Source organism: Psittacula echo (assembly GCF_963264785.1).
Source record: "Psittacula echo genome assembly, chromosome: 7".
Lineage (NCBI taxonomy): Eukaryota > Metazoa > Chordata > Aves > Psittaciformes > Psittacidae > Psittacula > Psittacula echo.
In genome coordinates this window covers 2,771,997-2,799,009 of record NC_137740.1, presented here as the reverse complement: position 1 = coordinate 2,799,009, position 27,013 = coordinate 2,771,997, and the positions used below count along the sequence as shown (strand labels likewise).

The following is a 27,013-nucleotide window of genomic DNA, read 5'->3' as shown; positions in this document are numbered from 1 at the left end:
CCAAAGCGTGTGCTTGAGCAGAAGGATGGGAGGAATTTAGGAGATCCTTCATAACATAATGGGCTTGCTTTCTTTGTTTTCTGTTTTTCAATGTATAACGACATAAATAACCTCAACATATTAATATTATGTTTCTTGATAATGAATAACCAGCACTATTCTTGTTTTGGCTGATACCATTGTCTCAAATCTCCATGTGCTATGCAGCCACTGCATGTTGCTGTCAAGACAGCAAAAGAATGGAAAGGAATTGAAAACCATTGTGTGATTCTATGAATATTTTGGGACGCGTGAGTATTTTCTAGTGGGGATGGCCCCACTGTCATGGAATCCCAGCCTGGTTTGGAAGGGACCCTAAAGCTCATCCACTTCCAACCCCTGCCACGGGCAGGGACACCTTCCACTAGAGCAGCTTGCTCCAAGCCCCTGTGTCCAACCTGGCCTTGAACACTGCCAGGGATGGGGCAGCCACAGCTTCTCTGTGCACCCTGGGCCAGCGCCTCAGCACCCTCACAGGGAAGAACTTCTGCCTAAGAGCTCATCTCAGTCTCCCCTCTGGCAGGTTAAAGCCATTCCCCTTGGCCTGTCCCTACAGACCCTTGTCCCAAGCCCCTCTCCAGGTTTCCTGCAGCCCCTTTAGGCACTGGAGCTGCTCTAAGGTCTCCCCTTCAGGAGCCTTCTCTTCTCCAGAATGACCCAGCCCAGCTCTCTCAGCCTGGCTCCAGAGCAGAGCTGCTCCAGCCCTCGCAGCAGCTCCGTGGCCTCCTCTGTCCCAGAGGGGAAAGCTGCCCTTGGAAATGAGAAATTGTGCAAGAGAAACTTTGGTGTAGCAAGCAAACTTTTCAGGAATGCCATCAGTGTAACCCCAAATCCTTCCAATCTTATCTTTCAGTCTGGAAGCAGAATATAACAAGTGTTGACTGTTTCTTTCCCTTCATGTAACCACTGTAAATAAGCAGTGCTGGCAGTGTGGCTGTCACCTGTGGAGTCACTCGTGTCCCTCTGGGAACAGATGGGAAGCTTTCGCAGGGGAGGACACAGCTTCTACTTCCATCTTTTGATACAGCCTTTTTCTGCCAGTAGTGAGCTCAGTATGGTTGTGTTCAAAAGTGGGTCTCATTTTCCTCTTTCCCAGGTACCAAATATATATGCATTTGGCTCACAGCCTCTCGTGCGTTGGTTGGAAACAAGTACTCTTAAAAATAGCGATGCTGGGTTTAGCACTAGAGCAGTCTCAGTTTGCACAGCAGTAGCTTTCTAATGTGAAACACTTCTCTTAGCACCTTATGTCAGTTTGGTAACTAACAGATGTTTTGAGAAAAACCCTTTTTATGTCTTTGCCTTCAAATCCCAAAGCAGCCTCTTCATGCACATCCAGAAACAGGTCGAGAGGGATGCGATTCCCCTGGGGTAACCCTGGCATTAGAGACTCCCAAGTGAAATGGTCCTTTCCTGACACTGATTTCCTCACCGCGGGGCCATTTGGAGTTGTTTTAATGGGACGTTTTCTGGCAAAACCTCTCTTACGCATCCTTTCTGGTTTGTCTTGCAGAGGATATTCAACTCCTTCGTGTACACGGAGAAGATATCGAATGGAGAAAGTGAAGTTCAACAGGTGAGTCCAAAAGCCCATTCCCATCTCCTGCTGCACACCAGCAATACAACAGTCAGCTTAGAAATGACAGTTCTGTCTGGATGTATTGTGTCCACTTTCCTCATGTCCAGCACATCAGAGAACAATAAATGGGATAGGATATAAATAGAGATGGCGTGTATGGGCTGATTCTATATCTGAGAGTTCTGCATTGCTGTGAAAAGGCTTTCCATCTGCTTTGCGTGGGTCTGTCCCTCAGAAACAAAAGAACAGAGGCAGAGCTGGGGCCCTCATGTAGTATCTCACATTAATTGCCTGGTTTTCATGTTGGAAGTGGCTCTTTTAAAATGGTTTTAATTCAAAGCAAACCCTCTAATACTGTTTATGAATGGGGAAATGGTATCAATTGCTTTGTGTAAATATGAGACAGGCTCATGCATAACAGTTGTGGTTGAGGGCTCTTTGTAATTTTGTGGGGGCTTTTCTTATGGCAACACATTTGAACATTTAACTCTTCAGTTTAACACTGAGATAATAGATCTCAATATGCGGGCTGTTTGCATTTAATACATGCATGCATTTGGAAAATCCATTCTGGATCAGTTTTAAAACAGATCAAATCAGTCATGTTTTCTTCTTTAAGATACTGCGGTACCAATCTGTATGCTCACAACTGCACCTTCATGCTATGAGCATGATGGGTTCTGAGTAGAAGAGTCAGCTGCTGCCCTGCATGGGCATCACAGGCGTCTGGACAAAGAACTGGCTTTTCCTTCCAGTTTAAGCCTGGGCTCATTTGGCACAACCTTCAGCGAGTAACCCGGCCTTCCTAGACCCCTATCAAACCAGGTTTAATGTGCACCAGAAACAAAAGTGCCTCAGAGCAGGGCTGTCCCTGGGGAAAAGGGAATTGCTCTTCAGCATTGCAGGTAGCCTGCTTTGTGCATGAGCTGTTGCTGCTGGTTTCCAAGAGGGTGTCAGTACACTGCATGCTCATGTGCATTAAAAACTGGTCATGTAATAGAAACAAATAATACCCTGAGTTGTGTTTACTGTAAATGCTTAAATTTCCCCAAGGAAAAAGTCAAAGCAGAGCTGGATCGAATGCAGTTGTGAATCATAGAGTCATGGAATCGTTTGGGTTGGAAAAGACCCTTAAGATCATGCAGTCCAACCATTCCCCCAGCACTGCCAAATCCACCACTAACCCATGTCTCAAAGTGCCACGTCTACATGCGTTTTGAATACCTTCAGGGATGGTGACTGCAGCTCTGCCCTGGGCAGCCTGTTCCAATGCCTGAGCACCCTCTGGGGCAGGAATTGTTCCTCAGCTCCATCTAAACCTGCCCTGGGGCAGCTTGAGGCCGGTTCCTCTTGTCCCATCCCTTGTTCCTTGGGAGCAGAGCCCAGCCCCTCCTGGCTCCATCCTCCTGTCAGGCACTTGTAGGGAGCCATCAGGTCCCCCCTGAGCCTTCTCTTCTCCAGACTGAACCCCCCAGGTCCCTCAGCCCTTCCCCATCACACTGTGCTCCAGGCCCTGCACCAGCTCCATTGCCCTTCTCTGGCCCCGCTCCAGCATCTCCATGTCTCTCTTGTAGTGGGGGGCCCAGAGCTGAATACAGGATTTGTGGTGCCCAGTACAGGGGGATTATCCCTGCCCTGGTCCTTCTGGAGAGTTTGCGTTGGAAAGCAGCACTCACCTCCTCTAATATTTCAGAAGAAAAATGGTGGCTTTTGATGGGATCATGGTCAATGTGAGAGCTAAATTAATTTGCAGAAAGTGGAATAGTTCAGGAAAAGTTCCACTAATGCTGGGTTTCTGTTAAACCAAAACCAAGTTTTTGGTGTAGAAACCTTGTCCCGTACTGGCATTAAATTGAAGTGTGTAACGTTAACAGAAGAGCATGTATTAATGATACAGGACTTAAATGAGACTCAGATTGACGTCACACATTTAACATTCACAATTTAACATTGACATGACTTTTTAAGGTGAATCTCTTGTGTGTGTTATCGTAAAAATGATAAGGTTGGTGTTTAGATAAAGCCAGCAAAGTTCACCTTTGTCTGTGCTAGGTGTCTGTTTGGTGAGGTACAGATGTGTGTGGGAAACATTAGAAGGAACTGGAGCAATGCATTAATCTTGATAAATTACCCTATTTTTGGTATTAACAATTGATCCTCTGGGTAATAATAGATGTAATAGATGTAATAGATGTTAGGCTTTACAGGAGGTTTTCTCTAACTCTGGTTCGTTGGAAGCTATCCGATGCAGGTTTTGGATGAAACTTGAATATTTTATGGATGTCTGTCCTACACACTCCGTTTGACTGTAGAAACATTTCTGATTTTCAGTCATCACAGTTGAGATCATCACCTATAATACAATAGTAAAGGAAATCTGAAGGGGGCCTACAAGGATGCTGGGGATGGACTCTTCATCAGGGACTGTAGTGACAGGACAAGGGGTAACGGGTTCAAACTGAAACAGGGGAAGTTTAGATTGGATCTAAGGAAGAAATTCTTTCCTGAGAGGGTGGTGAGGCACTGGAATGGGTTGCCCAGGGAGGTTGCGAATGCTCCATCCTTGGCGGTGTTCAAGGCCAGGTTGGATGAGGCCTTGGGTGCCATGGTTTAGTGTGAGGTGTCCCTGCCCATGGCAGGGGGGTTGGAACTGGATGATCTTAAGGTCCTTTCCAACCCTAACTATTCTATGATTCTATGATTCTATGAAATATGCAGAGGGCTAAATAAGGCAGGAGGACATTTCCTCTTCTGTTTTCAATCTCACTGCCTTTGTTATGCCACATTTCCCGCTTGGCTTCTCAAGTGAATTGTGCAGAAGCAGCTCTGCTCTGGAACCAGGCTGAGAGAGCTGGGCTCCAGGGAGACCTTAGAGCAGCTCCAGTGCCTAAAGGAGCTACAAGAAAGCTGGAGAGGGGCTTTGGCCAAGGGCTTGTAGGGACAGGCCAAGGGGAATGGCTTTAAGCTGCCCGAGGGGAGACTGAGATGAGCTCTTAGGCAGAAGCTGTTCCCTGTGAGGGTGCTGAGGCGCTGGCCCAGGGTGCCCAGAGAAGCTGTGGCTGCCCCATCCCTGGCAGTGTTCAAGGCCAGGTTGGACACAGGGCTTGGAGCAAGCTGCTCCAGTGGAAGGGGTCCCTGCCTGTGGCAGGGGTTGGAGCTGGATGAGCTTTAAGGTCCCTTCCAACCCAAACCAGGCTGGGATTCTAAGAAGACTTCCCATGCCTTTAATAATTATCCTTATAGTTTCCTGGGTTTGTTTGGCTTCTACTTTTTCCTATTTCTGTATCACCATTATGAATGTCATATAGGGACACCAGATGTGCTGTTAATGTTGCATTAGAACCCTTTCGTTGCTGTTTAAATCTCGTTTCTTCCAAAAGCAATCCCAAATTATTTTGTGTTTGGACAACCTCTAAATGGAGAGCACATAATGAAGCAGGGCTTATATGGAATTGAGTCTAATAGCATCCTGTTTTCTTCACTTAAGTGGTACATTTTTCCCCCGGAGGTCCACATACTATGGTTGTGTATTTGAGTAGTTCATTTATATCATTGTTACTGATTTGTACAAGTCTGATGTGTGTTCTGCTACTATTTGGGGTATATGTTGGGTTTTGAGGGTTTTTTTTGATGTATCAGTGAAATATTGTAAATAAAATAAAATGCCTAATATTGGATGCCCAAATTATGATTCCTTAGAAGAAATTTCCTGCTTGGAAAGGTATCATGCAATTGGTGATGCTGGGTGGTGGATTTATGTGGTGCCCAAGGTTGGATCTGCACGAGTGGAGGTGGAGGAGATGGGTGCTGGAGCCCACCATCCACCCTTGGGTGGCTTCTCCTTCCCTGTAAGCATGCACAGGTGGGTGCTGGCTTGCAAAGGGACCGTGAAAGGGTCGTTGTCACCCAGCTTCTAAAGGTTTAAATCTGAAACCATCCCAACATCTTAAAAACAGAGTTTGTTGGCTTTGACGTTGCACCAGGGTAGCGTTTTCCTCCAGTGTTTCTGGGTGGTCTGCACACCGTGAAAGGGCCATGTGGGCTGCATTATACGTATCAGATGGCCTTTGGGAAGGCAAACGTGTTTTGGGGAAACGAGAAACTGGATTAAAACTTCTTTGAAGTCTTAACTATTGATTCTCCACTTAGGAAAAGACTCTGCTTGTTCCCCAGATGTACCTATTCACCCTGAGCAGATCTAAATAACTGTCTAAACACTGTAGGTAGTGTGATGAATTCGGAGCTGTCAGAGGAGAAAAACGAGGCCCTGGTGAAGCATAATTGCTGTGGTTAAAAGCTCAACAGTGAAGTGGACAGAAGAATAATTGAGTACTTCTGTTTCATTAATAACCAGCTCTTTTAGCCCTAATGAATCACAAGCAATATAACCAGAGTTTTATGAGTAAGAGTAGTGCATCGAACGGCATCGTCGTGAGCAAATGCAAACAAATGTGAGCAAATTAAATCCCCTGTTGCTCATTCCTGGCTTTGTCATTCATTAACATTTTCTTAGCGACTGATACCCAAAGGCAGTTAATTCCCATTCTGTGTCAGCTGGGATTTTGTTCTGGCAGCCCACGGGCTTGTTGGAGGGGTGCTTTTTATATGTCCCAAACTGTGTAAATAGGGACTTTCAGTTTGTTGGGAAAGTGGAAAAACTACAGCTGTTGGCCTTCAGGCCCATTTAATAGGCTTGGCTCCCTTCGTGCCACACAAAGAGTGGTTTACCTTTTGATGTTAAACTGCTTACACTTTAAGGTCTCTAGTTATAGAATTGCTATTGTATGTAGCAGATAAAACCTTTTCTCGCACTGAATAGGTTATTAAAATAGGAAGGTGTTTGCCAAAAAGAACTTGGATTCCTTTCCTGGAAGTGATTTCAGTATCAGAGAGCTCACAATATGAAAATGCAGTGGTGTGAACTAGGGATGCAAATAAGGGGGAAGGTGCTTAGTTTTATTAGGGGGAAATCTAGATTAGCTGTTTTCAAGGAAGTCAGCGTGTGTTCAGCATCCTGCCAGACATCTGGTGTCTGCAGCACAGAGAATGTGAAACAGCTCCAAAGAGGAGACAGGACGGTGGTAAAGACTCGAACAGCAGCAGATTGACCAGAAGAGTTTTGATACACTGAATGCTGGCAGAGAAGCTGGAGCACAGCAGCCACAACATCTGTAAGCTAAGAGCTGGGCTTGTTCAGCCTGGAGAAGAGAAGGCTCCTTAAAGGGAGACCTTAGAGCAGCTCCAGTGCCTCAAGGGGCTGCAGGAAAGCTGGAGAGGGGCTTGGGACAAGGGCCTGTAGGGACAGGCCAAGGGGAATGGCTTTAACCTGCCAGAGGGGAGACTGAGATGAGCTCTTAGGCAGAAGCTCTTCCCTGTGAGGGTGCTGAGGCACTGGCACAGGGTGCCCAGAGAAGCTGTGGCTGCCCCATCCCTGGCAGTGTTCAAGGCCAGGTTGGACACAGGGGCTTGGAGCAAGCTGCTCCAGTGGAAGGGGTCCCTGCCCGTGGCAGGGGTTGGAACTGGATGAGCTTTAAGGTCCCTTCCAACCCAAACCTTTCTGTGATTCTACTAACTAAACTCTTCAATGTATAAGCCTGGCAGTGTTAAATCCCCGTCTGTGAGGCCGTTTATGACATCCATGCCTGTCGACCTTACTGATGCATAATTTATATCCAGTCTTGAAAGCATTAAAAGTATCTTGGCTTTCAAGCTGCAGCCAGAAAGAAAACCTAACCTTGGAGCTCTGCTTTCCCTCAGTGCTCCCTGGAAAGGGAAGACTTCAGAGCTGCGGAGCTTTGAGGGGAATGAAGCTTTATATGAAGAAAAAGCTCAAGGGAACTATGCAAATGAGGAAAAGCTCTGGGAAAATTAGAGCAAGTCACTGATGTTGTGATGAAAGGTTGTCAATGGAGATGGTGACAACTGAAGTGCATTACCCTTGGGTGCTGCTGTAATAGAAACAGGTGTTGCCGTCCAACCTGTCTGCAGACTGAAACGCTCTGGCTGCAATCCAGCTGCCGCAGAAGTACATTAGAAATGGAGCTCATGGCTGCATTGTTTGCTCCAAACTCTCATTTCTTGTTACTTGGGTCCTGAAAGTTAAGCAGAAAGCTGAAAAAAGACAAGAGGAATGCTGAGCAAGGCTTCCCTTCTCTCTTGGTTTTAAAATGGGGTGAAGAGCATTTTGAGAAGTGACCTGAGGAGAACAACATTTGATGTCAATCTCAAGCTATCCAGATGTATTTTAGTCTCCATTAAAATGGGTGAATTTCTGTGGGAGCAGGAGATGTCTGTCACGCTTGGTACCTGCCCAAGGGTATACCTGAGTGTGGGATGTTGGCTGCCTTTTATGTGCCCAGTTTGGAACACAGCTTTCCATTTTGCCTTAACAATGTTTTAAACAATGATATTGGGATGGTTTCATAGTCAATGCTCTGTCCTTTCATTATTTGTTCTCTTTCTTTTTGTACCTTTGAGGTTTTGTAACCACTGTGGTGCAGGTCTTATATCCATCTGCATGTAATGGCTGGTCAGCTCTGGCAGGTGAGAAAAAGCAGGGTAGATGTTGGGAACAAATAGGGATCTTTTGGGCAAAGGGTTTAGGTTTTAGTTTAGAAAGATGAGGAGCTGCTTTAAGCCTGCAGCTTTGAAAACTGAGTGCATCACTTTGCAAACTGAACAGTGTTTCTGAGCTAATGGTGTGAGTGTGCATGCATGCATGGGCACGCAGGCATTGAAGAGGAGCTAGGAAGCATGTAGTGTTTTCTGCCTGTTGTTTTAATCACTGAGAGCTGGAATGCTGCTCGCTGTCATGGATTTTTGTGCTCCAGTGAAGCCCAACTATGGAAGAAAAATTAAGTTAGGGGTTTTATTTAGGCTTCATCTGGATTCTACTTCTCAATTTGGTGAATTAGAACCAGTTGTTTTTATTAACTTTGAACTGGATGGTGTGTTACCCTTTGGTTCTTAACATGGTTTAGTCATTGTAATCAATTTTCAATGGAAAATGGCTTTTGAATCGTCTTGCCATCCAGCTTTTCTGAGTTAGCTGTTTTTAAAGTGGGTTTGATTGTTAGAAGTGTTCTGTTGCTATCAGAGGGCAGTATTTTGGGGTTCTTCAGATTGGGTACTTTCAACCATGGTAGGGAGTAGATGTCTGTGTGGCTTTGGGAGGCTTCAGGTCCCTTGTTGCTGGCATGCATTTGACTAACTGCCCCAACTGAAGTGTTGGATCCCATTTACTCAGAGTAATGTAATGACTTTGAGCAGTTCAGAGGTTTTTCAATGGGAGATGCAGTTTTGGTATTAAACATTTGCTTTTCATGGGTTTTGTCAGATCTTCAGGCTCTGCACAGTAGGATAAAATTCAAAGGCTGTGGGGTGCTTTTGTTGGTGAACCTGGAAGGTGAAAACTCTTTAACACCAAAACATCATCATTATCGAATCATGGAATGGTTTGAATTGGAAGGGAGCTTAAAACTCATCCAGCTCCAACCCCTGCCACGAGCAGGGACACCTTCCACTAGAGCAGCTTGCTCCAAGCCCCTGTGTCCAACCTGGCCTTGAACACTGCCAGGGATGGGGCAGCCACAGCTTCCTGTGCAGCATTCATTTATCAGGGAAAAGTGTGATTCCAAATGTGTGTCCTTTTGCTCTGATGCTCCCTGTTAGTTCTGTTACTGCTTATTTGATTGTGTAGTCCTTCTTTCAGCAAATTCAGGTTCCCGTTTTTGTGATTTCAGGTAGTGAAACCACAAAAGAAGCGAATAGACTCAAGTATCTGATTTACATAGCGCTTAAGCGCAGGTATTTCATTTGCCCTCAATGAAAGGGGAACTTGGTAACCATGCAACTGAAATGCTTTGATTTAGGAAATTTGGCTTGAAACCCTTCAGAAGAATCCGCTTCTCAAGGACACGTTTGACAAAGAGAAAGTTTACCAGAAAATAGAAAAGGAACAACCCAGCAGCTTATTATCTAACAACTAGGAGTAATTTAATTGTGTTGGATGCCTAACATGGAGGAGACCATTAGTAGTCCTCTGGTGCCTTGGCAATAAATCATTCTGCAAAACTAATTAGGTATAATTCTGCAAGTCATTTGAGCAAGGTCCTATTAAAACCTGTGCTCCTAGGAGACCTGTTGTTAAGCTGCAGCGTTTGCTGGGAACAATAGAGGCAAAGGCAGTGCTGTTATCAGCGTGGGCCTCGTTATTCGCATAACGAAGTAAATCATGATGAAATGTCCTGTTAATAATAGTTAGGAAAGACATTTGTCAGTGCAGGGGATCTGGAACAACCGACTGCGCTTCTCAGTGCACAAATGTAGCGGCACCGTTAAATCATCCCCATAGAGCCCGGGGTGTCCAGGGAGCAGGAGAGATGAGTGCTGTGAATTAATGAGCTGACTTCAGCCCTGAAGAAGGTCTGCAGAAATGCAAAATGCCTATTTCTGTGTATTCAACACCAGGCTATATTGTTTAGAGATGGTTCTGTTTCATTTAGGAGGCCTCTGGCCCGTGATAAATTATAACAAGTATGTTGGTGCGGACAGGGTACTACTGAACAGAGCAAATTTTGTGTGTGCCTGATTTGTTTCATTAATTTCCAACTTTGAATAAAAGACCAGGAGCAAAAGTCTTAGTAAATGGCTCTTGTAAAACCTGATGCTTCTACCCTTGTGTGCCTTCAGACTGCTTCCAATTTGCCTGGCACCGAGGAACAGTTAAAGGGCTGAAATGCCCAATTTCTAGTTATGCACTCTGAATTGTTTTCAAGGCCTGAGAACTGCTGGGGAGGGATGACAGTCCATTAGTTTTCACTTTCTGAAAGGAGAGAAATACGATCATCTGCTTTTAATAATGTGACTTGTAAACCTAGTCCTGATTTATAAGTGCCTGCCTTATCATAAAGTCATGGAATCCCAGACTGGTTTGTGTTTGAATGGGCCTTAAAGCTCATCCAGTTCCAAGCCCTGCCACGGGCAGGGACACCTTCCACTAGAGCAGCTTGCTCCAAGCCCCTGTGTCCAACCTGGCCTTGAACACTGCCAGGGATGGGGCAGCCACAGCTTCTCTGGGCAACCTATTCATCAGGCCTCTGGCAACAAAAGGCTTGTGAAAGAATTTCACCTGTGCAAGACAGTTGTCATTATTTCTTTCTGTTACTATGTAATGTCACTTACATGTTTTTCATATTGCTGTTGAAGTTTGTAATTAGAACTGCTGTAGCTTATGACTAGCCAAAGTTTGCTGCTAGGCTGGTGAAGAAAATCACTTGAAAGATGCTCAGTTAAGAGCCCGTAGTGACCCCAGGAAAGCTGCAGAGGATACACAGGAAAAAGCAAGAGCTGTGATACCTTTTTTGCCCAAATCACTCAACACTGTGCCCTTGTGGCCAAGAAGGCCAATGGCATCCTGGGGTGTATTAGAAGGGGGGTGGTCAGTAGGTCGAGAGAGGTCCTCCTTCCCCTCTACTCTGCCCTGGTGAGACCACATCTGGAATATTGTGTCCAGTTCTGGGCCCCTCAGTTCAAGAAGGACAGGGACCTGCTGGAGAGAGTCCAGCGCAGGGCGACAAAGATGATGAAGGGAGTGGAGCATCTCCCTTATGAGGAAAGGCTGAGGGAGCTGGGTCTCTATAGTTTGGAGAAGAGGAGACTGCGGGGGGACCTTATTAGTGTATATAAATATATAAAGGGGGAGTGTCATGAGGATGGAGCCAGGCTCTTCTCAGTGGCAAACAATGATAGGACAAGGGGTAATGGGTACAAACTGGAACACAAGAGGTTCCACTTAAACTTGAGAAGAAACTTCTTCTCAGTGAGGGTGACAGAACACTGGAACAGGCTGCCCAGGGAGGTTGTGGAGTCTCCTTCTCTGGAGACATTCAAAACCCGCCTGGACACATTCCTGTGTAACCTTATCTAGGTGTTCCTGCTCTGGCAGGGGGATTGGACTAGATGATCTTTTGAGGTCCCTTCCAATCTCTAACATACTGTGATACTGTGTGATGCTGTGTGAAAGGAGACATGAAATGCTTCTGCACAGATCTACCTGGCTGAGGAGCCTGCTGATGAACAGAGAAATATTCATGGTGGTGTTCGGGGTTTTCTGGATCCTGAACTTGTTCCCTTAATAGGTTCAGTGCACTCGGCAGATGTGCTGTTGGTTAATTGCTCCTGAAGCAGTGAAAGATTGCTTTCTAGGTGAGATCTTCTGCAGTATCATTATTGGGGCTTTCCTGAAGTGTCCATTTATAAAGCTTCTTTAAATTGATTTGTGGCCTGCTTATTTTAGTCTCTGCCATGCCCTTGTCAGGCCTTGCAACCACATTGTATCACAGCGCTTCAGTGCTAGCCAGCGTGTAGACAAAAACGCATCCAGGTCTCAATTCTTAATTAAAGGGAAGTGTGTTGTAATGGAAATCTCACTTTTCATACATGCAAAACTCATGTTCAAGTATCCATTGCTAGATGGTAAACGTATTTTATCTGTTTGTACAGATTGCTTTTTGTGGCCAAATTATGAATTACTTAATCTCTCTGTTTAGCCACCAAAATAGAAGAACAATGAGCAAAGCAGACAACCGTTATCTTTAGCATATGCAGTTTTTACTTTCCATTTAAGTTGGTTAGTAAGGAATGGGGGATGCAGAGAAACTGCTTGATTTTAATTAATCTTCATATTTTTTTTTCAGTTGGCCAAAAAAATCCGGGAGAAATTTAACCGTTACTTGGATGTTGTGAATCGGAACAAGCAAGTGGTGGAAGCATCATACACTGCTCACCTCACGTCGCCCTTGACTGCAATCCAGGACTGCTGTACTATTCCCCCATCTATGATGGAGTAAGTATTGAATTCTGGAATTGTTAATATGTGAAGAAAACAGACTATTTCTTTGCAGAATGGCCTGTATTTCCTACCAATCTTGATAACTCTGAAAAGGGGTAAGACAGTAGTCCAATGATGCTTCTTATCTTGTCTTTGTGTTCTTTCCCAGTTTTACTATGTACTTGTTTAATGAGGAGCTCTAAACAAGAACAGGGTCTCTGCTGTGATGGGCTGTAAAATGAAACAAAAAGGATAAAAGTTTGTTCAACCCTTAATTGCGTGAAAGTCTTCTATACAAAATGACTGTCTCTGTCTAAGATACTGTCTTTGCACTGAGACACTGAATAACTGAACAACTCTTCTGAAGCTGGTCATGGGACTTCTTTTTTCCCTCTCCCTTTGAAGTGCATTAACCAAAATCACGAGCTGGTCAGTACATCACATGCTGAAACTATTGCATTGCAGTTTAATCAAGTTGACCTGGTGCCGTTTGATGCTGAGGTTAACCCAAACTGAGTACATTGCTTGGAAACAGAATTTGTCCATTTAAAGTTTGTTTTGTTTTAAATACAGTTTTCAATAGCCTAAATGTAGGCAGTTGGTTGTCTTTAATAATCGTTTATTATGCTGAATATTTGCAGAGACTTCTTTGGGCTTTCTAATGGTAGGAAGGTGTGATGGAAGGTCTGATTTTGCAGTAATTTCTTCTCAGTGCTCAATGTTTTGAACCTTTACTTCCATATGTGCTAGAAAAGTAACTTTCACTTGATGCAGACCTTGATTACAGAGTGTGTTTTCATTGTTCGTATCTGTCTGATTTGAAAGCATTTTGGGGAGAGGAAGGTAAATTGGGTAATAAATATTAAAAGCGCTTTCTGCAACATGGCTCTATGAGACAGCTCTTCTCTTAGTGACACTGTGCTTTCATCATTCCTGAAGTATGGCATTAACCTTTTCTTCTGTAAGGATTTAAAATATTCACTGCGTTCAAATATGTGGTGTGAATCTGTGCCTGGAGAGGAAGGCCACTTGCTTGTTTTGTGTGTGTTGACTGACACAGAGGCAAGGTATCTCAATAGGATTAAGCCTCAGGGGACTCCAAAGAAACGGGTACCTTGCTGTTGGGTTGTGTGTAGGTGTCGTGATCTTTGTGCAGTTCCTACTCACAAATTGCCTACCTAAAATGCTGGCACATCTGGTACTCAATGGCCAGATGTTTGCAGTGTTGGTGGAAAGGTCAAGAATTAGTTGAGGATGAAAACCTTGCTGCCCTCTGATCTCTGCATGCAGGAACAGCAAGCTTCCTGCATGGGCTTCCAAGCAAGGACTGAAGAGAAGGGAGAATGAGGAGATTTATCACCCCCCTGTCAGTATTGCATAATTTTTCATTAAACAGTAAAAAGAGAGGTTTGCTCTGGAAACATTCCTGAGGTTCCTTTTGCTTTGTCCTCCAAAATTACTTAAAGTCCTTTAGAACTTTCTTTCCTCAGGGTGGACTTGCATAAGGGTCCTTCACAGGAAGTGGTTTAAAAAACAAACTGGGGTCACAGCTGGAGAAGTAGAGGTGAATTTTCTATTTGCAGAGCTCCTCATTTGCAGGCTCTACAATATAGAATCATAGAATAGTTAGGGTTGGAAAGGACCTTAAGATCATCCAGTTCCAACCCCCCTGCCATGGGCAGGGACACCTCACACTAAACCATGGCACCCAAGGCTCTGTCCAGCCTGGCCTTGAACACTGCCAGGGATGGAGCATTCACAACCTCCCTGGGCAACCCATTCCAGTGCCTCACCACCCTCTCAGGAAAGAATTTCTTCCTTAGATCCAATCTAAACTTCCCCTGTTTCAGTTTGAACCCGTTACCCCTTGTCCTGTCACTACAGTCCCTGATGAAGAGAATATAAATAATATTAATATAACAATATATTATTGTATTATATATTATATGCAACAATATACTAATATCCTAATATATTAATATAATATAATAATGTATTAATATAATAATATGACTAATGAGAATATGATTCTCATTATTTAGTTGCTTGGACTGATAATACTATATCTGCTTAAGTGGTTACCAGACCAGTCTGTCAATCTGCAGGATCTTTTGGGCAGCACTTTGGCAAGGCCTGGTTGAGTACCTGTGGTTGAGAATGGTGGCTTATCTGCCCATTGGGAATATACCCACTCCTGTGTTCAGGAAATTGTCTGCAAGTCATACAAAGAATGTAAAACCATCTTTTCCTTTAGGAACTTCACTTCCAGGGTACTAGCACCGTGTTTCGTTAATTGTCTGATTTGTCTAAGTGCTTCTGCCATCATTTCAGTGGTTTCTCCCCCTCTTGCTGTTCTTCCTTTCATGTTCCTTCTCTATGGTATCTCCGTTGTGGGAGAATCTCCATTTTGGTTAAAATGTCAAGGGAAAAAAGCCAGTGTTGATACCCAAAGTGGTGTTGTTGGGTCTTACGTTTGACACAGGCCTGCTAAAGGGGAAAGTAAACTAAAACAGTTCACACAGGCAGAAAGTGGCTGTTCCTGAAAAGCCAGTTCCGCTGTTAGAGCTACCTCAAAACCTGTCCTTGTCTCCCTGTCTCTCCAGAAGAGGAATTAGTTTTTAATAGAAATCTCAAAATGAGATAACCTGCTCCTTAAGCAGAAGCTTTCCATCGAAATTCAAAGCTTACATGCTCCTCAGGATCCCCTTTGGGCACCGTGAGGCCTGGTTAAAAGAGAAAGATATGGCCAGCAGTCGGATTTTGGAGACTGGAATACACATGTGAGTGTTCAAACATGGATTGAGGAATCATTCTGGAAGCACAAGTATCTCCCACCTGCATATTTTGACCATATTTTGAAAGCTACTGATTTATTTGAACTCTTCCACCTTTAATTTTTGGGCTCACTCGGTCTGGCTTTGAGGAGGCCTGCACGGGTGAGAAGTGGAGTTAGATGTGCTACTGCTGGTGACAGCTTATCCTTGGTGCTTCAAAGATGTGTGTTAGTGCTGGGCAGGAGAGAGCAACGATAATTTTGATAGTTTGGTTTAGAGCATGTATTAGCTGCTGCTATAAAAGAGGTCACATTAAAAAGACATGGATTTGTCTGTGCTATCTGCCATCTCCAGGAGATACTTTAGATTGTACCTTAAAAATGCGTGTGTCCTTAGGGCTCTGGCTTTTCTTTCAGGAGGGTTGTGAAATATTTGTGTTACAGCTCCTTCATTCTGTGTATTCTCTTTCTTTGTGCTGGGAGGTGTTTCGTCATGTGGCCTCTTTACCTGAGTAAACATTTGGTGCAAGAACAGTATCAGAAGCATCTTATCTTCAGGGGATGTTTTTAACGTAGATACAAAGGCCAGTCCCACAATACTTGAGGCTGTTTATGGTGATCAGTGTCTAAATGCATGGTGATGTTTGAAAATCTGAGGGCTTTTCATAGTCGGAGGTGATTCTTTTATCAGCCTTCTACATTGTGCTGGGAATGCAGCAAGCTTGGATTGGCTTTGGAAAAATTACCTTGGAAGGAGATGATCAACTATTGTGTAGAGAAAGGTTTATTGAGGGTTGTTGTAGTGGGTTGGTATCTTTAGATCAGATTTGTTGTTACCATTAAAATTACCAATATGTTGCCTTGTGTTTGCATTTATCTTGGAAATCTGAGCATTGGCTTTGAAGGTACTTTGCCATGTTGCTTGAGATAAACCACACCTGGGGACTATAAATCAATAATACAAACTAGAACTAACAAAGCACAGACTGGGATATAAAATAGACCTGGCACTTCAATTGCTCATTTAGTTGAGTAGTGAGACATGACAGGGAAAGCAGTGTTCATTGCATTGCCATTATGTGGTGAAGAGCCCAAATGAGTGAGATTCCATGTGACTGGAAAAAATTCTTCCCTGTGAGAGAAGCTGTGGCTGCCCCATCCCTGGCAGTGTTCAAGGCCAGGTTGGACACAAGGGCTTGGAGCAAGCTGCTCTAGTGGAAGGGGTCCCTGCCCGTGGCAGGGGTTGGAGCTGGAGGAGCTTTAACGTCCCTTCCAATGCAAACCACTCTAGGATTCTATGACTGTGGTTCCAGTCTCTAGTGACTAGTTCTGGATTAAAATTAACAGCCTGTGCTTTTAGTTCTTTGTTGTACCTAACATATAGCGACCTAAACTGGTTTAAGTACTAACAATCATGTGTTTGTTCTCCCCACCAAGGTAGGTTTGTGCAACGGAACTGCCTTGTTTTGGAAAGTGGTGAAAATAACTAAATCAGAGCATGCAAACACAACTTGAGGAGGCAGTGCAGTCGGTGACTCTTGAGTGGTTTTGGCAAAGGACTTTTCCATAGGCCTTAATTCAACAAACGTTTCCTCATATGCTTCTGCTCATCTGGTTTACCAAAGCACTCAAATATGTGCTCGTGTGCATGGAAATTAATCATATGCATAAATATACATGCAAGTACTGCTAAGTAGAGGTGGACTGCTAAATTGGAGCAGTGAAGCAGGGGCTATGTGGTTTTCTTAAGTTTTTTCTGTTCCTTTCTTCATATACAGTGTTCTGCATTTTCAGTTCTGCTTAACCAAGGGTTGGGAATGGAAAAACCATGATGGTAATGGAGATGCAGCAGTTGATAAAAGTCACCAAAGAGGATAGATCTCAGGCAAGCTCAGAAGTGGATGGTATGAGGATCCTGTATCTGCCCTACCATCCAGGCTTTATTTGTGTCCATGAGGTCAGAGCCTGAAGACTTGCACCTTTGCCCAGGGCTGTGTGCTGCATTGAGGAAGTGCCCACAGCAGTTGAGAAGATGGATTGCTCCAACGAGACAGAGTTAATATGGATAAAGTGCTCCAGGCTCTTAGCAAAATGGATGGGTAAACTGATGGGAGATAAGAAAAATGGATGTCAAGTGATTCTAATCCTTAAAGAAATCCCTGCTGGAAAAATAAGGCTTTGTGTTTTTGTCACTAATAATGGCTGATGAAGAAGCCATGAGAAACAGATCTCGTGCTGTCTCCAGACATTCCCTATCATGAGTGAATTGTGTGGTTATTTACAAGACAATGTTTTAATTAATGTATCTTCCTTCTTAGGAGGATAAGTACGTTTGTGCACAAACCTCCTGTTTGTCATGCCTGAGGTACTTCATTCCCAGGAAAGCCCGCAGTAGGTCTTTAGGAAGTCTTGGAACTGAAATGGCCTGATGTGTGTGGGGTGGAGATGGGGCTATAGGAGAGTGTAAGCAAGAGGGTAGGGAAAGCATAATCAGTGTTGAGTTATCAGAAGTACTGAGCACCTGCAGCTTCCCTGCATCTCCAGCAGGAATTTATGGAATACCTGTTAGCTGTGAAAAGTGTCTAGAGACTAAGGGGATGAGTTTTGGAACAGATGTGGAAGCATTAGCTTTGGTGGGGTTGTAACTGTGCAGGCCTGTGTGGTCTGACTTGTGAATGACAGCTGAGATCGCTTTCTTGGTAAAGATGATGTTGAACTAGATGGCAACATGTAGATCAAATGGATGTTTTATACTGAGTATTTGCAGATGAAAGAAAATCACAAAAATCAAACTCTGCACAAAGAAGAGTTTATAACCTCTAACTCAGGTGTATTTGTGAGGAAACACACAGCTGCCTGTGCAGCTTTTCCAACAAAAAAACCCAGAGATGAAGCTTTTAAAGGGAGACAAAAGATTCTTCCCTAACCCATTCTTGATTCTCTTCCATTTCTGTCCAGTTTTAAAATCCACCATGCTCTGATGTGCTACAGCATTTCACGTCCTTGGCTGTCTCTAAAAGAAGGTAGGAAATGGTTTCCTTGAGTTTCCTGCTACTGGGACGTAGGCAGGGAGAGAAGGGCAGAGCTGGAGGCTGCCCTGTGTGCCTTGCTGCTGCAAGGAGTAGCATGGTGTGACCAGCCATGGTCCTCTGATAATGCTGCACCTGCAGTTGGGGCATGAATACATGTGTGTACTGGTGGAAACATCCCCTTCTCTTTGCCTTGACCCTGGAGGATGGGAATGAATTTCACTGCTGGTTTTCATTGGCACTCATCAGTGCTATTGCTTCTGCTGCTGACACAGATGTTTGAGAGGAAAATCATAACATTTCCAGAATGCTGAAAATCATAGAATCCTAGAATTGGATGGGACCTTAAAGCTCATCCAGCTCCAACCCTGCCACGGGCAGGGACACCTTCCACTGGAGCAGCTTGCTCCAAGCCCCTGTGTCCAACCTGGCCTTGAACACTGCCAGCGATGGGGCAGCCACAGCTTCTCTGGGCACCCTGGGCCAGCGCCTCAGCACCCTCACAGGGAAGAGCTTCTGCCTAAGAGCTCATCTCAGTCTCCCCTCGGGCAGGTTCAAGCCATTCCCCTTGGCCTGTCCCTACAGGCCCTTGTCCCAAGCCCCTCTCCAGGTTTTCTGCAGCCCCTTTAGGCACTGGAGCTGCTCTAAGGTCTCCCCTTTAGGAGCCTTCTCTTCTCCAGACTGAAATCTATTCTTGGTCTTTATTTGACAGTGCTGATAAGAGCTTAGGGAATGCGTTTATCTAAATTTGTGAAAGGAGATGGAATGGAGAACTATTTGTTGGTAAAACATACTTCTTGGCAGTGTTGTGTTACAAACATTAATAGAGCTGTTTGCCTAAGTGAGTTTACAAACCTATATTTGAAAATCATTTACTCCCTGCCTGCAATATCGCCTTCAGAAGTGCTCTGCTTTTCTTCTTCTTTAAACAGATGGTTAAATATTTGCTACTGCAGTTCAGTTTTATCGCTGCTCTTTCTGTGTTTATCTTTCCTCTCCGGAGCAGTTAAGTGGGAGATAACGGGAATCCCATTCCGTCCCTTCAGTTGCCGCAATATCTGAAGAGCTGCACTTCCAAAGGAGAAGTGGGTGGGCCGCACTAGGTGAAATTTAAGATGTATTTGCTGTTCTTGCAGAGTATCAGGCTACAGTAATGCATTGCTAGAAAATGGGGGGAGTGTGTAAGTGCTGGTCTTGGCATGGCCTTCTTCTGTCCATAAACTGCAGCAGGTATTTAGGAAATTGCTCTCTTGGACTGTTGGTTTTACATCGTAAATGTGTCCAAATTCCTCGTGAAATAGTGGGCTTTGGAATAGTTTGTGTTACCGCGTTGCAGCCCTCCTTCCAATAACACATTTTCTTTATGCCTAAGTATGCTTGGAGTGTTTCAAGCAGTAGTTGAAATAATTGAAGCAACTCCTATGCCTTGCCAGAAGAAACCGGTGGGCTGAATCACCAGCAGCTTTTTGATTGTTAAATCTTTTCCTAAAAGCATTGTTTTCCCACATTCTGTTTAGATGCAGCGGGAATATTTCAGCGTTTATGTAAAATAGGAGTGGAAGTCTTGAATTTCAAAGGAAATCCTTAATTTCCAATGAACTTACATAATTTCATTTGCATACTAAAATCAGCTTTAAATTTGTATGGACAGAGAGGGAGTGAAAGGAATGAACGTTAAAACAATGAGAACCCCTCAGTAGCTGCTCGAGTTGTCATTTTTATATGCAACTCCTTCATTTTTTTCCCCTAAACTAAAACTGTGCAAAAGAGGTTGATTTACGCTGTAAATTCAGGCCGAACAAAATCCAATTGGAGCTCACTTGAGCCCTGTTTTGATGTCAGATTCAAAGCTGCTGCAAATGTATTTTATCTTCTACGCTCGCTGATCTCCTGCTTGTAAATCGGGTTGAAGGAGAATAAAAATGAGTGCAGCCTGATGGGAATTTAATGTCTGAAGTTCAAAGCAGTTTGCACATCAGAGCAAACGTCAATCAAGTGAACATCTTGCAAGCTAGGCAGGGAGCGTGTTTCTCCATGGGGAAGAGATCAAAGTGGGAGTCGCAGCTCTGTTTGCTCCCTCGGGATGCAGTTTCGATTGGTTCTTCATTAAAGTGAATCCAGAAGGAAGGGCTTTTTAGAGAGAGGCAGGGAAATGGGGATGGAGCAAGAGGGCCTGTCTTGAGACTGAATTTCAGCCAATGTTGGTTTTTTCCCCCCACTTAAGTAAGTACCAAACCTAATTAATATCAAAATACAGGGTTTGGTGTGGTTTTGTGGTCAGGATTCTGGAGGACTTCCTAAGTGTTGGCTGTGGTGTTACCACATAGAACATTTTGGGCCTAATCCCAGTGGAGAGCTCGATCAGCCATTGCTGTTATCATCTGCCTCGTAGTCTTGCTGCTGGCGAAAGTGGGAGCTCTAGTAAAAAATACATCTCCTTTGTGCAGGGGAAGGGTGGTGATCAATGGCTGTCTGCTAAATCTTTATATATTGAAGTTTTGGGCTTTTTAACTTCTTCCAACAAAAGCCATGGGGACATCTGTGTGGGTAAAACTTGTGTGGAAAGCATGAAAGGTATAAATGCATCATAGGGAAGGTAAAACCTGTAGTCACAGCCAGGAATGTGAGCATTGACTGGTAACGCCACACGGCACCGTTGCAACTTTAGTTCCAGTTGGTGTTTTAATGGGGAAGATTGCCAAACAGGTTATTAGCACATTCTTAACTGAAACAACTTAGAGGCACCCAAAAGAAGCACCTGGAAAATTCTACGGTGTGATTAAAAGGATGCCAATATTGCAGCGTTAGTTTGCCACAGTGCTGCTTTTGCCCTGTTTCTGGTCTTGGTTTTCTAAGGACATACAGTTGCAATGGGAGCTGGTCTCTTCCCAAAGTCCTTGTGCCGTGGAACCAGTCACACTTTAAAAATACACCCCACTGCAAGGTGTAAAAGTCAGTTTTAAGGCAAACTGCACCCAAAAAGAGATTTGCTGTAGACATCCCACGCAGCTCAGTCTGGAGCAGTCCTTGCTCTAGGCTGACAGGTCTGTCGCAGGGATGTTCTTTAACTGATGAGGGTTAGAAGAATTCTTCTTCTGCGTATTTTATGTAGATCATTTTCCCTTTCACTGTATTCTCCTCTTGCTACTTGGGTGCTGTAGGAAGAGAAAGGAAGGATGGGCTGGGCTGCTGTAAATTTTTGCTTTCCTTCTCCAGCTCTGCTGCAGATTATTTGGGCATCAGTGTCTTCATTTACCTGCTGGGTAACATAATACTTGCTTAGTGAGAAAGACTGGAGGACTTTGTTGGGTTTTGCGTTAAAGTACTTTGATATGCTCCAGTAAAACCTGCCTTGTAAAATAGGGAGTTTGTAGCTGGAACACAGATGCCCTTGGCCTGAGGCAATCTGTTTGGGACTGCACGAGCACCCATAGTGCGGCAGTTGAGGGTGTCAGCTTTATTTTTGCCTTTCTAGAAGGCATGCTGGAGTTGAGCCTGGTGTTCATCTGCTTGAAACCCCAGGTTAATGCTGGTCATGGTTGAGAGACCTGAAATCCCATTTGGCAGCTTTGTGTGTAGGAAGAAGCGGTGTAGCAATGCACTCATCGTTTTAAATCAGGATAGATATAACTCCTCTGCCAGGTAAGGGGAAGCAAGTAGTTTTGGTGGCGTGGGAACTGCCTGTCAGGATGTGCATGTCACTGAGTGAGTGTGAGCAGCGACTTCTGGCACAAAATAAAATCAAAGCAGAGGAAGATTCCAGATGATTTTGAATTAAACCTCATCATTTGCTGCCTGTGTTCTGAGACACGAATAATGTTAGTTGCTAGCAAGGTATGTTGTTGCCATCACTAATAGCTTTGGATGGGAGTACTAACATCTTGAAAAGTCATTATTTTTCTGTAAGAGTCAGTTCTTTAGCATTGCTTGGAATCTTTCTTTAGCATGGAGATGTTTAATTTGCAGACTATAGCTCTTCTCCATCTGGTTTTGCCCAGAGATAAACATGTTTTTGGTGAAACCCATCCTTTATCAATCAGTCTTAGTCTGGAGATTCTTTAGCCAACAAAAACTCAACAATGTTTTTGCTTGCTTGGTAGGAGCTGTAAGTTTTTGAAGTGGTTGTGTTTTAATGGGGATAGGAAGAGCCATAGCCTTGATCTGAGAACTGTGTGCCAGTGAAATGTCAAGGCTTTTCCTCCATGGAGATGACTTTGGGGAGTAGGTTGCCAATGATTTCAACAAGCAGCTCCTGACAGACTGGATGAGCCCACAACACCAAGGTTTGGCTGCTTTTGGTGTCTGACATATCATCCCTTCCTCATCTTACAACCTGATGGTGGTAGGGTCTGATCAAGAGGACAGGAGACCTTTATAGCTGTCTGTCCACCCATTTTCTCTCTTTTCCTTGCCATGAAGAGTGAGGATAATGCACAGGTTGCCCAGAGAAGCTGTGGCTGCCCCATCCCTGGCAGTGTTCAAGGCCAGGTTGGACACAGGGGCTTGGAGCAAGCTGCTCTAGAGGAAGGTGTCCCTGCCCGTGGCAGGGGATTGGAACTGGGTGAGCTTTAAGGTCCCTTCTAAACCATTCTATGATTCTATGAAATGACTTCTATCCTTAAAGGGCATATTCCTAAACCTGTGAGCAGGCTGTGCTGTATTCTTCACTTTATAGTAGAAGTTAAACCTCTGCTTTCAGCAGAAATAACATCAGCCCAACCTAGAATATGGTTGTATTGACAGGAATCGTGAACAAAAGGCAAACTTGTGGCCTGTGGATGTAACGGCAGTGTTGCTCACAGTGAACTCCAGCGTTCCTCTCGGGAGCATGTGTGGTATCAGAATGCTAGTAGTGAGTGCAGTCCCTTACAGACGTGGTGATCTTCAGCCTACTTAACAAAGATTTTTCTTGTTCTTAGTTTTCGCTTCTAAGTCATAAAAGGTTTTCTTATATCCCGTGTGAGGGGACCCCATGAACCAAGAGATGGAGGCTCTCAGCAAATCCTGCATCTGGACTGGGGCTGGTGCAGCTATGTCCCTATAGAAGGGAATTATTTTGTATTTGGCTTAGGAAAATGTATTGGATTAGGAGCACTTCAGTTTGCTTAGAAAGGCTTGCTTCCTGTGGTCGTAACTTGAAATTTCCTTGTGTAACCGATTCCATCTGTCTGTGGTTTTTGTTTCTGCTAATTGTTGTTATAAGGGGATGATTTAGAAGTGCTTTGCTTTATTGTCTGTTCATGTCTACAAACGCTAGCCCTTACAGCAAGCACTCTGTAAGGAAAAAGCCAAACTAATCAGTGTTTTTCCATCCTTACTGGGCACCATATTTGCAGTAATTGCAACTTACTGGTTTCTGTTTCTTAATCAAAATCTTCATCCAGAAGAATGGTTCTTGGCTTTCATACTGCTTCTGCTTGCAATATTTTGGGGCTCCGCTATGTGATAGCCTATCTATATGGGTGAGGGTCAATTTAGATCAGATCTGAGGCAGAAGCTCTTCCCTGTGAGGGTGCTGAGGCGCTGGCCCAGGGTGCCCAGAGAAGCTGTGGCTGCCCCATCCCTGGCAGTGTTCAAGGCCAGGTTGGACACAGGGGCTTGGAGCAAGCTGCTCTAGTGGAAGGTGTCCCTGCCCGTGGCAGGGGTTGGAGCTGGAGGAGCTTTAAGGTCCCTTCCAACACAAACCAGGCTGGGATTCTATGATTCTATGAAATAAAGAACCTTAGGCACAAATACAATGTACGTAGAGCAAAATAGCATTACAATGGTACTGGCTGAGTGGTATATGTAAGCTTGTGATGGATGTGCTGTCATTTTGAAGTAATTTGGTCGATATCTTTTGATGCAGCTGGGGTTTTTTTTGTGTAATTTACTTTTTTAGTGCTGACAGTATTAAACAAACCCCTACTCTGCTCAGTTTCTTTCCAAGACTCGTTTCCTATCAGCTTTCATGCCAGAAAGGCTCTTCATCCAGAATGGGATGTTATGCAGACCTTGCTTGTGGTTTGTTGTCATTGCTGAGGACTAGGTTGATAGTAGAAAGTTTCTTTGACAGGAAGTCAGTAGGTTTTTTAAGTACTGGAATACTCATGCCGAAAGTCAAATATCAAAATGTTCAAGGTCACAAAAATATTAACAAGTAAAATTGGCCTAAATGATACGAAACTGCATTTGAGTCCTTGAAAGCTTCAGAAGTGTTTCCAGTTATTTATAACTCTTTAAACCTCTTTTTATTTCTGTTCTGGTAAAGCATTGGTTTAATTATATTTTATTGTCAGCAGAACTATTGCGCTGTAATAATTTTTTCATTGGAGTTATGAAAGCATTTGCATTATTTAACCAAACCAAAATGTAACAAAACTTCAGGCTGTCAAGTTCCTTCTGCTGTTTGGAATGTAAATCCTCAAGTTTTGGGCTAGAAAATGGGTTTACAATTGCTCTGTTAGATCTTTGTTGTAAAGACACAAAGAGGAAATCCTCTTCGTGCAAGACACTGGGAATAAAGCTTTTAAAAGTGGAAGATGAAATGATGGTGCTTGCGAGAGAGTCTCTAGCAAGAAGCAGTTTGGTTTAACAGCAGGAGGAAACACTCCTTCATGGCAGGCCTGGATGCTGTGCACATTTCCCACGCTGGAACCTAAATCCAGATGAAAGACCACCACTTCCTTATGATCCTGTCTTTCAGGGAATATGGTGAAGGAAAATGCGACATACTATTGTATAGAGTAAATACAACCACGATGAGCTTATCCCCCATGGTTTTCACAGTTTTTCCTGGACCCTTTAAATATATATGATGTTGGAGTTTCCAAAGTAATTATTTGTCATTGAAATCCCAGATGATGCATTGCCATTGTAACCGCTCTGTCGGTTGAATAGATACTGTTAGATTGCTAATCCTGGTGTTGTCATTTCAGATTTGATGGGAATTTTAACACCAACGTTTCTCGAACTATCAGCTGTGATAGACTGTCTACCACTGTCAACAGCAGGGCCTTCAATCCTGGACGGGACTTAAATTCTGGTAAGTTGTAGAGTTCTGCTTTTTTCTCTGCTGTAGGGGTCTTTTATTTCCAGCGCACTTGAACATTTCCTTGGCAGAGGGAATCAGCATTGATTGCCATAGCAACAAGCGTTTCTTTCTCCTTCAAACTGTCACACTGCTCTTAATTTGAGATTTCATGATGGAAAGATGATACCTAAAGTAATGCCCTTAGTCTAAGTACTTTATGAAAACGGCATGAAGATTTTATTGCAGCCTACCATGGATAATTTTGTTGTGGTTTATGTACTTTTTATTTCTTCTCCTTTCTTTTATTCCAAGGCACTTTCTTTCCTCGGCCTGTCTGCTTTGGCATCCGTAGTGTCAGCTGCTGAAGGGGCTGTGCAGAGAAGTTGCTCTGATCTTCTTAGCTCAGTTCAGCTAATGTGAGGCTGCGTTTGCAGCGATATGCAAAAGCTACAAAATATAAGGACATCCTGAAATACTTCCTTTCTTTGTCTTGTCAGGGCATTTCCATCTCAACACTTCATGCATTTGCGTAACATGCTTAAAGAGCTAGAAATGTGGACCAAAATACATGACTTATCCCTGAAAAATTCAGCTTTTGGTCCTTTGGTGCAGCAAGGTTTTCTTTTTGTTTGAATTAATACATGGATTTCAGTCTTGAGAGAATTTAGATTCATGGAATGGTTTATTTTGGAAGGGACCTTAAAGTTCACACAGTTCCAACCCCTGCCATGGGCAGGGACACCTTCCACTAGAGCAGCTTGCTCAATTATTTTAATTATTATTTTAATTTTGATGCGTCTTTTGGAATAAAATCATAGAATCACAGAATGGCTTGGGTTGGAAAGGACCTTAAGATCATCCAGTTCCAACCCCCCTGCCATGGGCAGGGACACCTCACACTAAACCATGTCCAACTCACACTCAACTCTGTCCAACCTGGCCTTGAACACTGCCAAGGATGGAGCATTCACAACCTCCCTGGGCAACCCATTCCAGTGCCTCACCACCCTCTCAGTAAAGAATTTCTTCCTTAGATCCAATCTAAACTTCCCCTGTTTCAGTTTGAACCCGTTACCCCATGTCCTGTCACTACAGTCCCTGATGAAGAGTCCATCCCCAGCATCCTTGTAGGCCCCCTTCAGATACTGGAAGCTGCTCTGAGGTCTCCACGCAGCTTCTCTTCTCCAGGCTGAACAGCCCCAACTTTCTCACCCTGTCTTCATACAGGAGGTGCTCCAGTCCCTGATCATCCTCGTGGCCTCCTCTGGACTTGTTCCAACAGTTCCATGTCCTTTTTATGTTGAGGACACCAGAACTGCACACAATGCTCCAAGTGAGGTCTCACAAGAGCAGAGCAGAGGGGCAGGATCACCTCCTTCGACCTGCTGGTCACGCTGCTCTTGATGCAGCCCAGGATACGGTTGCTTTCTGGGCTGCGAGCGCACACTGCAGCCGGCTCATGTTCATTTTCTCATCGACCAACACCCCCAAGTCCTTCTCTGCAGGGCTGCTCTGAATCTCTTCTCTGCCCAACCTGTAGCTGTGCCTGGGATTGCTCCAACCCAGGTGTAGGCCCTTGCACTTGGCATGGTTAAACTTCATCAGGTTGGCATCAGCCCACCTCACAAGCATGTCGAGGTCCCTCTGGATGGCATCCCTTCCCTCCGGCATATCAACCGAACCACACAGCTTGGTGTCATCGGCAAACTTGCTGAGGGCGCACTCAATCCCACTGTCCATGTCACCGACA

General features: G+C 44.2%; 1 protein-coding gene across 1 annotated transcript in view; it reads left to right on the top strand.

Moving 5' to 3' along the window:
- Positions 1–27,013, top strand: part of CACHD1 (cache domain containing 1) — a gene marked incomplete at its 3' end in the record, with an annotated part of 109,946 nt that overhangs the window by 35,836 nt on the left and 47,097 nt on the right. The window contains exons 2-4 of the mRNA XM_080624064.1: positions 1,553–1,615; positions 12,316–12,464; positions 25,169–25,275. Of these exons, the coding sequence (XP_080480190.1) occupies positions 1,553–1,615; positions 12,316–12,464; positions 25,169–25,275 (319 nt within the window). The remainder of the gene's footprint in view (positions 1–1,552; positions 1,616–12,315; positions 12,465–25,168; positions 25,276–27,013) is intronic.